Below are 17938 nucleotides of genomic sequence, written 5' to 3'. Positions count from 1 at the left end.
TGTATAAAGGTTTGGGGTACAGACAATAAGTGGTAGGGGAATATGCTTCAGAGGACTGGGTATAAAATCTAAGGGTATACGGTAAGGAGTTGGGGGTTAAAAGACTGGGTTTAGAGTCAAATCCTGGGGCAAAGTCTTGACGGTATTTTGTATGGTGTAAGGTTACGTTAAATTATGCAGATCTGTAGAGCGCACTATCACCCGGTAAAAAGCAGGTGTAAGTCTAGTCACACATAGGGCCTAAAGGGACTATTCACAAAGCCAAGTTTTCAGCAGAATTTGAGAAGAGAGGTGGAGGCTCTTATATGTAGTGGCAGGGATTCTAGAAGGTTTGTGAAAGCAGATGAGATTGTTGAGGTATGCTGAGCCACTTATGTAGTGCCTTGAAAGTGTGGGTGAGGAGTTTGAATAGTACAAGTTTATGAATAGAGAGCCATAGGTGCTCCTTGAGGTGTGGTGCAACGCAAGTGGGGCCTGGGAGTTTCAGAGTGATTGTGACCAGGACGTGTACAACATTGTTACATGTGCTGATTTGGAGCCATTTGAAAATCTTCCTTAGCATCTTCAGGGTATGTCGAGTTTGCCATTGATGGCTATCCAGAGGTTGGCATGGGTACATGGTGATTTGCTCTTTGCAAAGATCACGATTTTAGTCTCATATGGCCATTATCAAGTGTGCAAGTTCATTCACGCAGACAGTGAACTTGATCCGGGTACTGGGCATTTTGTCAGTGAGCAAAGGAATGAGTTGCATCATTGGCGTAAGAGATGACGATGTTGTGATAAGAGGATCATGCTGGGTAGAGGGATCATGTATGCATTGAAGAGGGTTGGTCTTAGGGAGGATCCTTGCAAAACTCCGCAGATGAGGTCGCAGCGGTCCGAGGTGCACGGTGCCAGGCTGACCAGCAGATCCATCACACTACGTGTTCATGAATTCCAATGTCATGTGGGTGTTGGATGGGGTGGGAGACCATATCAAATGTGGCGAAGAGGTCCAGGAAGATGAGGGACACAGTGTCTCGTATGTCCATAGTCATGCGGATGTCATTCATGGCAGTGATCAGGGCAGTTTCCATGCTAAAGTTGGGTCTGAAACCAGACTGAGTGGTGTTAGTTGGTGGTTGTAGAGGTATTCAGTAAGGTGTCCGTTTATAATTTTCTCTAAAATCTTGGCCGGGAATGGTAGCAGGGTTACGGATGCGGGGGTTATGTTACAGAGTTGAAGTTAAGGTTTAGGGTAAATGGTTATGGGCTTGGGCAAACGGTTGTGGGGGTGGAGGTAAAATGATCATCTCCCATGTTTAAATTTATTTAATGTGCTTCTTTTAAAGTGTGTTGATTGTTACTTTTAGTTCATCTGCTCAAAATTTTAAAAGATATATTTGTTGCCTTTCACCGTAAAGCTGCATGTAATTCATTTCAATAGAGCAAACTAATCACTACAATTTTGAAGTAGGGCAATTGTAAATGTTAATTTAAAAAAACAGACTCTCAATTTAGAAAAACTGAATTAACAAGGTAAAACCGAAGAAGACTGAAGGTTGGCCTAGATCGTGGAAGATCAATGCTAAAAATAGGTTAGGTTTGCAATTTCAAAAAGGCTGTGTGTAGGATAATCTTAACTGCCTTATTATTGCTTTCAAGTTCTATTCCTCTTTAGATGTCATGGGAAGTTCTCACAGGAGACAGAATTCTCTTCTTATTTACTCATGCAAGATCAGAATTTCCAAACCTTTTTACAATAAGCCAAGAGGAGTTCAATTGTTCTACTCCTGGTGAGCCAAGTGCCTAAATGGAGTAAGTTGGTTAGCCAACTGGCATGAAATCTTACTGACGCCCCAGGGGCTGCAGTTGTAAATAGTAGCCACACAGTCAACTTCCCATTAACACAGACTGTCACAAGACCCTATGGAAATGCATCAGAACTGGACTAGGTGGGATACTGTCCTGTTTCTATGAAGAAAGACAATTAGAGGCTACTATTGGTGATAGAGACGCAGTCATCAAAAATATGCATTGTATTTAGTGGACGTTTGTATGTTTAATTAAATAATGTTTCTATACCTACCGCAAGTTTGACAAACAGGTCCACAAGATTTCTTGGTGGCATGACAATGGAAGTGTTTAGTGCAATCACGTAACACTTGTGCAATTGCAGATCAAAGTATGCAGTCAGGAGCTAGTGCGAGAAGAAAAATAAATGAAAAGTTAAATTCACAAGTGGGACAACACACGAGATAAAACAATTCTGCGATAAACAATTTCACTATAATAATTTCTGTGTTTATGTACTTCAAAATGACACCTTCCCAATCCCAAATTAGGAAAACCTTATTTTTCAATAGCATTTAAATTGCAAATAATTTAAAAACCTTCACGTTTTCGCAACTTTTTTCTGTCTTATACCATTTTGGTAGCCAGAAAGCCCAAATCCACCCAAATAGGACTGTAAAATACTGAAATATTAACAGCCTGCTCATAAGAATAAGGCATAAGAGAAGACAAATAAAAATGGCGAAGATAACATTAAAATTAGCAACAGCTTTACACAAGCTTTCCTTAACACAGCTACATTCACCATTTGCTCTGCACTACAGGATCTCATTTAAAAGTTGGTGCTTACCATTCAGGCTCACATCCTTTCATACTCAGAACATGGGGCTATAAAGATCCATGACACTAGTTCTTTACGAGCCAGGATATAGTGAATTTAGACAATCTTCGGATTCGTAACATTAATGTTTGAAGCAGCGTTTAGAGAAACAGCATTGCAATTTTGAATCTTAGTCAAAATCCGCACCATCTAAATCTGTATCTAAGTTGTAAGAAGAGATTTATAAAAATGTATAACAAGAGCAAAAGGATTTGAAGCGATAAACAACCTATCCTAAGAAAATGGAGAGCCAGTTCTTTCTGGGTGGGCACTTTGGCACTATTTTCATCTCCTTTCAAGCTAAGCAGTCCATCCCTCGCCCCTTCAATTTTCTTCGACCACTATTGTTGTAGAACGTCTGGTCACTTTCCTCCCATGTCAAAAAGCTTGATGATCCTAGATCAGATGTCATTTGACACATACCTATGACAATCCTCATACTCCAGCACCCGAGTGCCTAGCATCTCTCCCAGACATACATATTTCAGCCAACAACAAACCACTGACATGCTACATTGAGACAAGAAAGGGACCAAAAGCACTGGCGCTGCTGAACATGAGTGCTAGCACCATGGGTGACTCAGCCTGAAAGGTGGGCGCTCAGCTAAGAGCTTTATTTTTGGTTTGACTGTGCTCTGTAATCAAAGTAAAGTATTGTAATTGGGGGACTGAGGGAAGAACGGAAATGTACCCATCAAATGCAGCACATCAAGTCAGTATATAACATTCACCCTCATCACATCCAATACCATATCCCTTATACCACAAAATGTCATTACAGTATTGCATTGCCATCTAGTTGAAACAAAGCCGGACTATAATGCTGAAGTCAGGATCAAGGTTTACGTTTTCCTGGGAGGTTGAGCCAGAGTGAAGTGGTTTCAGTCAATTTGGAGATATGTGGTCCTATACTGATCTTATGGCCAATGATGCATCCAAGGATTTGACAACAGGAAAAAAGGTAGACGAGATGCCTAGGTTGGTGAGATTTAGCCGCCATTTTTAGACTTGAGGATCTCAAAAGTAAAAAAGAGGAGGAATTGAATTTGACAGGATTTCGTTTTACAGAGAATGAGTTCACTCAACTAAGATTTTTTTAGGAAAACATTTAGAGTAGTAATATCTGAAAAGCTTGATATTTTAAAGTATACCTAGGCATTAGCCATGCTTCAAAGGCATGGGGCAGAATGACTATCAAAGGCTTAAAAAGAACTGGGGGAAGAGGACAGATCTTTATGGCATGCCACAGTTATGGGGTAAATTATGTGATTTATAGGAGTTCATTTTGACAAACTGATTCTGAAACGACAAGAGGAATATTTCAGACTCTAGCTCCCAATTCCCATATTGACAAGAGGGTGTTTAAGAGAGGTGTCAAGAGTGTGTCATGGTCAATCATGTCAGCCACTGGCAAGTCTGATAATACTAAAAGGAAAGCACCTTATCAGAATTCAAGCAGGAATTCATCAGCAACATTTTGATCTGTGGAGACTTGAGAAGAGGGAAACAGGCCTTCCAGTTTTCAACAACTCAATTCTTCAAAAATGTATTGAGCTTATAAATTCAATGTCTTCTACAGTGCCTACATTTAAATCGAATAGTCTCAATCAAATTAAAAAGACAATGTGTTGGCATGATTAGTATATGAAATTGTTATTATTAAATGTAGAACATCAGTGTAGATGTCAAGTAGATCCTACAATGACGAATTGCAACATTAACTATATACACCAATAATGTATCAACAAATAGGCGTTTCTAATCCTAACCCAGTACGTTTGATATCACTGACTTACTCTTCCATGTCTATCTGTAGAAGGATTTTTGATAAGTGGGAACTGGTCGCCATCAAGGCTCCTTTATGTAATAATTTATTGCCATAGCTGTCCACTCAACCAACCTCGAGTAATTCAGTCAAGCAAACTTTTGATTTAGTTACCTTATCAAAGTCGTGCACAATTGCAGCTGGGTCACTGCTTGAAAAACTGGGAACTGGAACATCAAGGATTGCAACATTGTCATCAACACGAATATCAGCATTTTCAGTGATGGGCAGGTAATATGGCTCTGAAGTATGCTCTAGATTTTCAGACTCATAGTAACTCATTTCTCCATGGTATAATCTTTGCTAAAAAGAGGAAAACACAAATCAATTCATCAGTAAACCAGTTACAAGTGGGGAAAAATGTTCAAAAGTTTGATAATTTGAAGAACTCTGTGGTGCTTTGTTGTAGCTTCTCTTCCCTCAAATGATTTGAATTAACCAGTATTGAGCAAATTCACAGCTACATTTACTTTTTTCATATAATTTTTTACATCGCGCGTGCGTCGCGTGTGCGTCTCGTGTGTGTGAGCGCACGTCTCGTGTGTGTGCGCACGTCTCGTGTGTGTGTGCGCACGTCTCGTGTGTGTGTGTGTGCGCACGTCTCGTGTGTGTGTGCGCACGTCTCGTGTGTGTGTGCGCACGTCTCGTGTGTGTGTGCGCACGTCTCGTGTGTGTGTGCGCACGTCTCGTGTGTGTGTGCGCACGTCTCGTGTGTGTGTGCGCACGTCTCGTGTGTGTGTGCGCACGTCTCTGTGTGTGCGCACGTCTCGTGTGTGAGCGCACGTCTCGTGTGTGAGCGCTCGTCTCGTGTGTGAGCGCTCGTCTCGTGTGTGAGCGCTCGTCTCGTGTGTGAGCGCTCGTCTCATGTGTGTGCGCACGTCTCGTGTGTGTGTGCGCACGTCTCGTGTGTGTGTGCGCACGTCTCGTGTGTGTGTGCGCACGTCTCGTGTGTGAGCGCACGTCTCGTGTGTGAGCGCACGTCTCGTGTGTGAGCGCTCGTCTCGTGTGTGAGCGCTCGTCTCGTGTGTGAGCGCTCGTCTCGTGTGTGAGCGCGCGTCTCGTGTGTGCGCGCGTCTCGTGTGTGCGCGCGTCTCGTGTGTGCGCGCGTCGTGTGAGCGAGAGAGAAATAGAGGGGAAGGGTAGTTGGAAAAAAATTAGATTGGGGAAGCTTTTAATGAGAAACAGTAAATGAGCAGTGAATCAGTGCCCTTATGCAACAATGATTGATATTGGTGCAGACCGTAAGCTTAAAGCAGACAGGCAGTGGAATCTATTTTAACTACATGATTCCACAGATTATCCATTACAGAAGACTGTCGAGGGCTGGACGACGTAGACCATTGTAGAAGTTTGCCATTCCTTCTATGGATCATGGAAACCTCCATTCAACAGCCCCTAAATCCATCACTAGAGTGAATCCCCTCCCTCTTTCCTCAACCTACTCTCTTACCCCAACGTTGGCTTAAGTCTTGTCAGAATCACCCTTCTGAAGTTCCAGATAGTATTTGTCCCCTTCAACAGCTATTCATTTACAATGAAAATTGCTCACTTTTACCTGCAATGGTGACGCAGCCCCTGTTTCAGCCAGGTACCATGGCCTTTTCATTCTCAGAATTCCACCCCATTGGATACCCCTAACATGCAAGCCGGTGATGAAGGAAATCAATAAGTATTGTAACACCAGTAAAACAAAGACCCTCAGATGACATACTACACATCTTCCTGTAAGCAGGTCTCAAAACATTTACCCAGCTCAGAAAAGTGGTCTTTAACGATCTGAAAAATAGCACTGCTTCATCAAACTTCTGGAGGAAAGGATCACTGTGCTTCAACAAGGGTGGGCGCTGATATCGCCAAGTGAAGGAATATTGGGAATTGTGGATGCCTCCTACATTAGGGAAAGATCTAGTGAGAAGTAAAGTGTGCCTATGCAATCAAATTGAAGCAGTATTCTTCTGTGACGCCCGGTTGTAAAGCAAGTTGGGGCTGGAACTGTTGGATGAGGAATAGCTCTCTTATCCACCCAAGAGACCAAGCAAGGAGCTTCAAGGCCTCAACTGGGTTCAAGCACTGAAAGGGAAGCAACATGTGCATGGGCATCAGGTCCCTGTGAAAACTCACTGGACTTTCCAGCAGCTGAGTGTGCCTCATCCTCAATGTGGTGGGTGCTTTGCTGAGCAATTCAACTAAAGATAAAATTTTCTGTGGCTTGGCCCACCTTGTAAATGCAGACTATGCACTTGGCTAAGCAAATCCCGATGAGGGTGCAATCTTGGACTCCGCATACGGAATGTGATAGTAAGCAATGATAACTAACTAGAACCACAGAGTAATATTAAACTTACTTCGCTTAAGATTGAAGGAGGGGTCCAAAGAAGGACATCCTTTGGAAAATACTGAAGAGGTGTGGACATGATCAAATATTTAAACATATGGTGGCCTCACATCTGTCTTGTTGCATCTATTACACATCATATGATCCATTCAGAAACAAAATATATTACATCTTATTCATCCTGAGCTAGCTTTCTTTATTTTCCAGGCACAAACTGTGATGGATCCAAGTCAATCTTCAATAGCACTACCGCTGTGAGCGTCACTGTGCCCACAATTAAAAGGGACTGCACTTCTTGGGTTGTATCTACTAGGGAAAGCTAGGTCATCAATGGTATATAGTTACACAGTTAATTTATTACAATTTGACAAAGAAATCTGGCCGCACACCTGAAACTGAAAAACCATAAAAAGATTGCATATAGAAAGCACCTGAATGTAAGGCAGCTGAAATGGCTGAGCAAGAGACTTGTTGCAGTCCTCCCTCTCCCGACACGGAGAATGTTGTGCATAGGAACCAGCACAAGGAGGAAGGAGTAGGAGGAAAACTGTCAACGCTAATGTTTAAAAGCGAAGTCACCTTTCAACAGCCATTACTGCTGCCTCCACAAAACCATACCTTCCTAATCTGCAACACCCTGCACCTTTTCCCCATCCTCTTCGATTGAGGTACCTGCATGTTTACTTCTTTGTGCAGCACCTGTACAAACTCCTCCTACAGTAGCAGTTGCTCATTTTCCCTGCTCCAGTGTCAATTGCTAATGCTCCTTCTTCCCACAGCAATCTAGGGGTGGGGAAGGGAATGTCGCCCTGTTTCCCACCAGTGAATCATTCCCATTAGGCTTTGAAGGGGGCAAGACTCTACTTGTCTTGGGGAGTGAGGGTTATCATTGATCAGCTCCATACAGTGTGTGACATGCATGCAGTAGGCCAGTTAAAAATTTAGGGTTGGGCATACCGCTTGGTTTCCTATTCTGTACACCAAGTCTGCTGTTGGATAAGGCTCCGAGCAGGCTGGGTAATACTTTTAAAGGGATGGATCTTTAGCTTAGGCATCAGAACAAGGGCTGTGCTGAGGACTATGGTAGCACTTCAAGCACTTCCAGGTTCAACATTTTGGGTAGCTTAGGTCTGCATTCTTTAAAGGTTGCCCTTACCAGGCAAACTGCTATGCGTTCACTTTTGCACCATTAACAATACAGTCACTGCCAATGGAGGAATAGTGCACCATAGGAGACTATAGTGCCACACTTTGGAGTAAAGGGTCATACTCTGGGGTGTTGACTTCCAGCTCATTGGATAGGAGTCCCCTCCTGCTTGAACCAGAGAACTTGGAATAAGTATTTTAGAGGGGCAGAGCCTCTCAGATCTGCTGCTTGAAACAATAAGAGTCCATGCTGAAAAGTTTGATTTTCACCAGCCAGACCCTGCGCTCCAACTGACTGTCTGCTGCAGTGTCTAAACCTACAGCCCTGTGGACCTACCTTGCTTCAAAAGGACTATAGAGTGGACTCACTGCAAGCTACAGGTTAACAGACCTCACCTGGACCATCAGCACCAGGAAACCCCAGCCTGGAGAACTACCAGTGGATTTGTGAGGGTTTTGTTCAAGTGGTTTGTGGGGATTAAAGTCTCAAACTTTCAAGGACCATCTTGAGGCTTCCAAACCCTTGGAGTAAGTTTTGGACACTTAGGACCCTCAAAGGAACTGTAGGAGGAAGTTCAGAGCAGCTTTGGAAAAAAGCTCCATAAGTGGACAGACTCGACTTGGCCAGCCAAGCCGGTGACCCTCAACCACGAGCCAGCATGGGGTCCAGATACATCCCGCTGAAAAGTTCCAGAGGTCAGACTTCCAGAGTTTGACCGGGAGTTGGATGAAACCGAAGTTGGCAAACCCTCACTGAAGCCGGCCTGGTGAAGAGCAGCGAGGGATACCCGCCGAAAAAGCTCCATGAAAGTTTCTACGTACGAACGTAGGAGAGGTAACCGGGACCAAACACGAGAGTCAAGCTGCCCACCTTCAACCATAAGCCGGCCTGGAGCACTGTTTTGTCACGCTGGAAAGCTCTGGAGGTCAGACTTCCACTTGTTCGGCCGGGACCTCGTCACAAGGCAAACGGGAGAACCCTCACTGAATCCAGATTGGCTATGAGTTTTGGGGGGGCCCAAGGAAGAAAAGCTCCAGAAACATTGAGACATATCACGAGAGGTAGCCGTGCAGGGCTCCATTGCGGTCTGCCTGAAACTTTGACTATGCCCCAGTCTAGCGCAACCAGATGACCCAATAGGCGCTATATAGTGCCAAATCTTAAAAAATCCGGTTCCCTACTGGATTTCTTTTCGTTTTAGTGTCATTTTGAAGATAAAAATATTTCTTATTTTTATAATTTGGTGTTGGATTTGTGTGTGTTGGGTCTTAATTATTTACTGAATTTGTGTTTTTAAATGCTTTACATACCTGTCTCTAAAGTTAAGCTACCGACTGTTAAGAGTGGGAATAATTTTCTAGGACCTATTCTGAGCCCTATATATTGTGCATATTTACCACTACTAATAATCCACTTTCCAACATTTGGTTTTCAGCAGTCTGGATGAAGTACATCTTTCAAAAAGTGAATTAAGATTTTAAAGATCCTCTAAATTGCCTTAGAACAAAACTTTTGACTTGGATTTGGTTGAATTTAGACTAATCCGTTTTTAATCCATTATTTAGATTTTTCCAACATTGGTCTAAGTCTGTGTTGATTGTTTTTATCACCAAAACTAGGGAACCATGGAGCTAAAAAAGGCTAAACTGTCCAAGTTCAGGTTGGCTGATCTTAGGGTACAGTGTAGGCTTAGAAGGCTGCCTGCTTAAGGCAGGGTTGCTTAAGTCCCTTAGGGCCAGAGCAGCAGAGCAGATTCAAGAGGGGTGAGGGATGGGGGTATGGGTGGGGAAGAGTGTGCCCCCCCCACCTCACCCAAGAGGTGGGTGAGGTTGGTTTCTCTTGAATAGTCTCTAGTGTTACCCATGTGCTTCCAGATGGTGGGTTCCCCCTACTCAGGAACCACCACTGTCCCTTGCAAAAAAGGCAGATTGAGGCCCAGTTAGCTGCCATTGCCTTGGAAAGGGAAAAGCTGGAGTTGGCTAAGAAGAGTTGGGAGAGGGAGGAGGAGAAAAGAAATGGTGGCAGTGAAAATGATGAAGAGTTTGAGAGATCCAAGGGTGGTGGATATGAGCACTAACCTCCCACGGGTATAGTACACAGAGGGGGATGGCATTGATAAATGGCTAGCAGCCTTTGAAAGGGCCCTTATAATGAGTAGGGTATTGGGGTGCACTCCTATGGGAGTGGATTCCAGTAGCTGGGAGGGATAGGTTTATGACCCTGAAGGGGAGGATGCAGAATCATACCAGCAGATAAAGGAATGCTTAGTTGAGATAATGGTTTAAGCCCAGAGAAGTACAGAGTGAAGTTCAGAGACACTCAGTAAGGGAGCACAAAGTCATGGGTAGACTTTTTTGGACAACTCACAGAAGGCACTGGAAGGCTGTATTGTTTGTAACAATGCTGACACGTGAGTTATTTTTATAATTTGTGAGAACACATTTTGACTCATTGTGCTTAAGAGATGTTATGCCAGTACTTGGAGGACTCAAAGCGGTCTAGTCCTAGAGATCTAGTAAAGGCAGCAGAGTGGGTGAGAACCCAGGGTTACAATCAGCACCGGAGGGAGGGGGGGGGGGGGGGGGGACCAGAAGAATGGAGAACAGGTCCCTTCCCAGGGGAAAGCCCAGGGAAAAGAAGGCCAATAACAAAAGGAGTCCTCCAAAGACCAACAAAAACCTGAATAAAGAGGGGAAGGGGCACCCAAGCCAACCTAAATAACCCAAATTGAAAAGAGTGGGGGTATTAGGGAAAGAATGGTAGGTTCTTTGATCCCTCAATAGTGGGTAAGTGCTTTGACTGTAACATATAGTTTCTTACCTGTCAGTGTAGTTTTGCAGCTTGAAGACTTTTCTGGATCGACTGCTACAAAGTCAATGCACAGCATAGTGAACCCAAAAAACATTCACGCTGGAAAACGTATAGTTGCTTACCGGTCGGTGTAGTTTTGCAGCTTGAAGACTTTTCTGGATTCACTAGCGAACCCACCCGCCTCCGCCAGGAAGACGACACAGGAGGAATAAATAAAGGGAATAAGAACTGAGAAAAAAAAAAAGAATCCGCAGATGCCGACCAAAGATGGGAGCTTCCGGAGGAAGAACTTGGACGTCACAGAAGGACATTAAATGGCGATATGTCAACGCTCACCAGGCCATGAAATAAAAAAAGAAGAAATACTACAATTCCGGGCCCAACCACTAGATCGCGGAATAATGCACAGCATAGTGAATCCAGAAAAGATTCACGCAGAAAAACCAGCCAGGGTTTGGCAGTGTGGGGGTGGAGAGTGGTGCCCCAGAGAGAGAGATAGGCAGGTGGTAGAAGCAACCTTAGTGTCCCTAGGTGGGGTGAATATTGCAACCCTTTCTGACTTACCTCTAAACATAGATAAGTACAAGCAGTGGCGAAGTTAATGAGGCTGAGATGGAGGCTATTAGAGACACAGGGGCTAGTGTAACTATGGTACTGGATCAGCAGGTGCCTCAGGAGAGGTTGCAACCTGGTGAGGTTTACCTGGTGACATGTACAGACAGCACTACAAAACTCCATACTATGGCTGTGGTGAATTCAGAATGGGGAGGTGTGGCAGGCTCTAGGAAGGTAACTGTCTCCTGTGCTGCCAGTCCAGTGTTTACTGGGCAATAACCCCGCATCTGAGTGGTCAAAAGTGGAGAACTTCTATTATGTACTAGAGCCTTATAGGGCAGGTCATGCCAATCACAGGGGTACCATAACCCATAGTGTACCCTAGTGTATGTAGGTGTTGTAATCTTAAGTAACTTCAGTATAGCCCTGGGCCTGTTAAGCAGAACCAAGGGACAGTCAAAGTCAATTACCACCAGTACCAATCAGCAAAAAAATGGGGGGGGGGGGGGGGGGGTGACTTTGCAACAATGAGGCTTTAGACAGCAGAGAGCAACTATGTAGCTGTTAATGATATAGGAGTTTATGGGAACTTCATTTGCGATTTGGTCATGGATACGTTTTTGGTTGATAAAGATGCTCATGATAATAGCGGAGTAGTCACCAACAGTGGATGAGTCATAGAGGAGTAACTAGGGCTCAAAAAATCCACTCGACTGCTCGCATTTGCAAGCCAGATTCAATTAGGGTAAGTTATTTTTAGGTCCTACTCCCCCTTTCTGGCGAGTAGGAAGACAAACTGACTTTTGACCCCTGTCTCTGAAAGCAGAGGAAATGAGACAAGATAGCAAGTTTAAAGGCATCTTTATTGCTCACAAAGTGAATGAGCAGTAAAAATGACTTTAAATCTTGGTAACTTGTCACATTTGCTCTGCTTCCAGAAACTGAGGTCAAGTGCTTTTCAGTTAGGCTGAGTACATTTTTTAGGTTACTAGACCTAGTCAAAATTAAATGATTTATCGAGTCCTGGTAACTCTGGAACTGCATTTTTAGCAACAGTTTAACAGACTTGTGGGACGCCAATCTCTCTTGATGTCCCTGAAAAGCAAGTACAGAGATTTTGGGATGGAAGCAGTGGGTCGTGCAGGGGACTTTCAACTCATGTGACACATTTTTATTTCTCCTAGGTCTGCATTCCTTAATGAAGCGAAAACACTACTGACCCTGTCACAAGCTCTCCTTTGGGCATTCACAAAGATCTCCAGGAGTTCTGGCAGAAAAAGCCTGCCAAACATTAATCTTGTGCTTAATGGATAGGAGGAAGGAAATTAGTGTATACATCAGGAAAGTTATCAAAGCATCGTTTTTTCGAGCACAAACTTTACAAGACTGGAACAGAAATGTCATAATAAATATTACTCCGATTTAAAGAGCTAACCACACACCCCAGTGTTCCCGGAGCTAAAGACAGGGGTAGAGTCCAGGAAAAAAGTTATTACTTATCTATGCAGTGTCTGCTGCTTGAAAAACAAGTACCTTTTCAAGGCTGTTTCTCTTATTAGAACATTGGAATATTGGGAGCTCCATTGAAAACAACGGAGTGCTCCGGGCTTCTAATGGCCAGTAGAATCTCGGAGCTCCAACATTTCAATATGGTCTTTAACAGCTGTTGCTGTGAACAAAGGCCTCACGGAGCAAGAGAGGATTTCAATCCCCTTGGGCTCCGCGAGGCCTTTGGTTCATGTTAGAACATTCTGCCCTCTAGTGGCAGAATGTTCTATTAGCCTATACCAGCCATTAAAGCCAGGCTCTATTGTTAAAGGCCCTGACCTTAGGATAGGGCCTTTAATGGCCGGTATAGCCTGAGACTGTAGACTATATGAAAACATTTAGAATGTTGAAATAAAGTAGAGTTCTACATGGATTTCCCTCACACTGAGTGATGAAAATCTGAGATTCACTTTTGTCTAGTACAGTGTATTTTATTGGCAGGAGTACTGGCCAATGAGGGATGTGGGTTGCTCGCAGTACTGCAACGTACTGCATTAGGTTAGTAGATTTATAGTGTATGGATGTATGTGTGTATATATGAGTAAACAAGTGTATATTGGCATTTTTAAAGCGCTAGCGCTGTACATGAGTATTGTAAATATTTATGCGTATAGTATTACTATAGCGCAAACCTAGCCAAAAGGCAGGAGTGTTGCCTTATGCTGATACTGTTTTAATTGTACAGGGAAAATAAACACAACTTCTTGTAAATTGAGTGATAGCTGGTGATACCTATCTGGTGAGTTTGGGGAAGGATGAATAGTGCAGGTCCTATTTGGATGTACTAAGAGCACAGATTTCCAGGATCTTTTTCTTTGCCCCCTGGTTCTGGACATTCATTATTTTGCCCCTTGTCCATCATTGACCACGTGGTCTGATAAAAAGAACGAGCACAGTGGGTAATGCGTTATTTATTTGCTTTTGCATTTGTAGAACTAAAAATAACGCCTAATGTATTTGTTTGTATTGAAAGTTTAGACTTCAACAGTATCTCAGTTTGAATTCAACCTCACTGCATAAAAGTTGTCACTTTCACAGTTTGACAAAATACAAATGTATGGGCGTGCATTTAGAAAGAGCACAATTGAGAAATTGTGAGCTAGTAAGAAGTAAAATGGTATTTTTTAGGAAATGGATAGAAACACTGCTTTAATATTAAATCATTAACGTGAAATGGATACCTATATGAAACTATACATAACTTAATAAATCTAACAAAAAAGAAAGTATATTACCTTAGGCATGAAATACTTGTAGATGCAGGCGCCACCAACTATCAGCCCAGCAAGGATGAAAGCAAGTCCAAGGAGTGTAAGTAAACACCTTCCAGTTGAATTTTCTGTTCGACGAGTCACAATTTCAGGATCCTTAAAAAAAAAAAAAAAAAAAAAAGGTATTTTGTTATATATAGTCTCCTTATTAAATCAGCCTTGGAATGAAAATACACCAAAGATAGTCATCACAAAGGAAAATCACGTAATATTTGGAGATGATGGAACCCTTCATTAGAAAAATTATTTTGGAAAAACCAAGCTTGCTTTTTTGTTTAACTTCAAACCCCACTATGGAAGGGTTGGATGGTACAGTCCTGTTAAACAAAGCCTCAAACAATTCAAAATTTACACAAGCAGTGACAACCTGTTCACTGCAAAAATAGGCCGGGTCATAAAATTATGATAGTTTAATACAATTCTAAGACTTAACACGCTATAGTATCGTTTAAACTGGGTAGTCATTACTGACAGACAGGGGTGACTATTCCCCGACACTGTTGGCTATCTTGTTAAACCTCAGCTTTTTTTTAGATATTGTTTTTGAGTTTCTTGTTTGTCCTTAAAAGGAATCACATTTGGAGTTTTACCAGCCTGCTTGGTTTTTATATAATGGTGGAGCTAGTTTTAATACCCATTTTTCAGTATACGAGTCCTTAAGTGGCTGGAGCACTAGCAAAGAGAATGCTCCCATTATGAAGCTCCTTACGCAAGTATTACATCATAGGAATCAGTCAACTGAGTCCAGATAATCAAAATCACCTTAAATCTGAACTTTACAAACTGAACCTAGTCTAGAGTATCTCTTCATACATCATCCCTAGTCTCCAGGATGAGGTGGGACTTTAGTTTCTCTGGAGCTATAGCTACTTCTACCACAATGTCTAGTATGGCTACCACCGATGCCTGTTGTTCAGCAGAACTCTTTCTATGAGGCATCCTAGTCCCTTGCCGAAGCTACTCTTTTCTTCTGAAAAGGACGCTGTAGAGAGCCCAATACACAGCAAGTTGCTGTTCCTTGCTGCATGGAGAGAGTCATCAATTAAGATGCAGAGGTTTATGCCACTTTCTTAGATTCTGGTGCAGAACCCAGTGAAGATGGCCACCGGGAAGAATCCCAGAGCATACAGCTTTAAGAAATATGCTAACACCCAATTTGCTACCTCTAAAAGACAGCTGGTGAGTGTTTTCCTGGGTTTGGGATGTCTCTTGCCAATGGAGATGATCAGCTGGGTATCGTCAGCATCCGAACAAATCTCATAGGCCCAGTTTCTGACAATATTTGCCAGAGAAGAGACACACACTATCAAAAGTGTGGGGATCAGTAAAGAGCCTTGAGGGACAACCAACACATTTGGATACAAGGGCGACGATCAGAGGGTATTTAGCTCAACTGACAGGGTTTTTTTTTGCTTAGGAAGGAGCTGAACCGTTAAAGGGTTTTAATGTAGTGCAGTCGTATGGAGTTATTTTTTTATCAAACTGTGAGAGACAGTATCAGATGTCGCAGAGAGGTAAAGTAAGATCAGGACTGCAGCCTTGCCCTGATCTTCTTAGATCTGATATTGTCTAAAACAGCAAGCAGGGTAGATTCTGTGCGTTTTTTTGTTCTAAAGCCAGTCTGTGATGTGTCTAGCAGGTTGCTGTCCTCCAGAAATGACGTTAGCTGGCTCCTGACTAATCTTTCCAAAACCTTGGACATGTAAGCGAGCAGGGATATAGGGCGATGACTGGATAGGATAAAAACTTCTATCCATTTTCTTGGCGAAAGGAAATGCTAAGGCTCTGCGTAGGTCAGGGTGAGATTAAAAATTTGGGTCAGATAAGGATCAAGTATAGGGGCGAATCTTTTCTGGCTAACGAGGGGGATAAGCCGAAAGGCTCATAAGCCCAATAGATACTCACTAAGCAACACCAAGGCTTTTGGGGGTATGCTTAGTTATGGGCAGGAAATAGAGTCTGGCGAGAAAGAATTAGAGGTATCCCGGGTTAAAGTGAAGGTGTAAACTAAAGGGTCAGGGTCAGAGACGAAACAAACTCCCTTAGTATCCTCACAGGGGGAGGAGGGAGATATATTAAGAAAAGAGGTGCAGTCTCCGCTAACCCCCCCCCTCCCCCCGAAGGTTAAACCACAAGATACCCAATATCAAAATATTTTAAATACAAGAGTAACTCAGTCTCCGAGGTCATATTGTAAGATTGAGGAAAAGAACCCTGAAGGAACCCAAAGACCAGGTGGTCCCTCTTTAATACCCGCAGACTCTTTGATGCCTATTTGAGGGGCCTTGATGGTGGATCAAGACATTAGGGTTAACATGACACAAGAGGTGGAGAAATCAGGTGTGGAGGCACCAGGTGTGCCTCGGATCCCCGTGACCCCCAACAGATACCAATAGCTGGTTGTAGAGGGATCCAGTGAAGAAAGTGAACAAGATCCTTACGCAGCAACTAGGGGCCCGAAAGGGGTACAGGGGAATTTTTTTTTTTTTTTAATGTCCTATTGCCTTAAAATGTATAAAAATCTGGAGGTCTGTGCACCCATCTCCATAACATTTAATGACTAATAACATACAGATTCTGTCCTGTAATATTAATGGGTTGAGAGTTGCAACGGAGATTTCTATTCTCGATTGGAAAGCAGATAAAAAGGGGAGAAGGGTCATTGCTACTGTGAAAATACGGGGTAAACATTATACCCTGGTTGGGTACTATGGACCATATGTGGGTGATATGGAGCCTTTACAAACGCTGGATTCAGAGTTGTTGCAATTTCAATAACCAATCATCTGGTCTGGCGATTTTAACGCTGTACTGGACTACCAGCTGGATAAGTCTAGTAATAGTCTAGCAAAATGTAATTCTAAGATGCAAGGATATATTGAATCCCTTATGAAACAATTTGGTCTTTATGATGTTTGGCGAGCTAAAAGCAATTTACTTTCCATAATTTAAAATATAAACATCACTCTAGGATAGACTTATTTTTAATAGATATATCCCTCAGACATAGAGGTCAGGAATATTGAGCAACTTCCCGCTCACTTGTCTGACCATGTAGCTGTGGTGATAGAAATAATGGTGGAGAAGGTAAGATAGACTTTGGATAGATCGTTATTAAATGACCAGGCTGTAATTGATACATTAATGGAAAGGACACAAGAATTTTTTTCATTTAAAAAAGATACGGCCCGAAAAATGTAGTGTGGGAGGCATATAAGGCCTTTGTTAGAGGGGTTTGGTTAACATTTCAGCGCAAAAGATTAAAGTATACAGGAGTCAGATTGAAGAGCTGAAAAAGAAGAAGATTATGACACTTGAGTCAAAAGGCAGAGTCACCACGGGAGGGGATTTTAGCTGGAAATAGGCAGGAGGAGATCTCCGAATATAAACGCTCCCTTTCTGCCATACTGGAAGCAAGGGTGCGAGAGCGATGGGAAGCTAGTTAACTAGCACTTTGTTTTTTTTAAAATAATTATTTTTATTAAACAGTTGAGAATCAACATTGTAGGTTACATAAAGAGGAATTGGGCAAAAATTGAACACCCATACACAGTTAACAAAAATCATACAAATGTTACACAATGGGTTACAACCGTTACGGCGTAGGCGGCTCTTCAAATGACGTACACAGTTTTTTCCCTGGTCATACACCAATCCATATCTGCCTTCCAGGCCTCAATTTTAGGCGATACCCCAGCTCCCCACAACTGTGCAATATTTCTTTTAGCCATCGTTGGGCCCAGTGTGACCCATATTTTATCTTTGCTATTCAAATCAGTAGGCTCCCAGA

The 17938-nt window shown here is 42.8% G+C and overlaps 1 protein-coding gene across 1 annotated transcript in view; it reads right to left on the bottom strand.

Moving 5' to 3' along the window:
* ITM2A (integral membrane protein 2A) overlaps positions 1–17938 on the bottom strand; it is a 111479-nt gene that overhangs the window by 71178 nt on the left and 22363 nt on the right. The window contains exons 2-4 of the mRNA XM_085607843.1: positions 14113–14244; positions 4596–4784; positions 2072–2182 (exon numbers count right to left, since the gene is read on the bottom strand). Coding sequence (XP_085463969.1) covers positions 2072–2182; positions 4596–4784; positions 14113–14244 — 432 coding nt within the window. The remainder of the gene's footprint in view (positions 1–2071; positions 2183–4595; positions 4785–14112; positions 14245–17938) is intronic.

Source organism: Triturus cristatus, chromosome 5_2 (assembly GCF_964204655.1).
Source record: "Triturus cristatus chromosome 5_2, aTriCri1.1, whole genome shotgun sequence".
Taxonomy (NCBI): Eukaryota; Metazoa; Chordata; class Amphibia; order Caudata; family Salamandridae; genus Triturus; species Triturus cristatus.
Note: the sequence above shows the minus strand (reverse complement) of the source record. Positions and strands in the feature narration are given on the sequence as shown.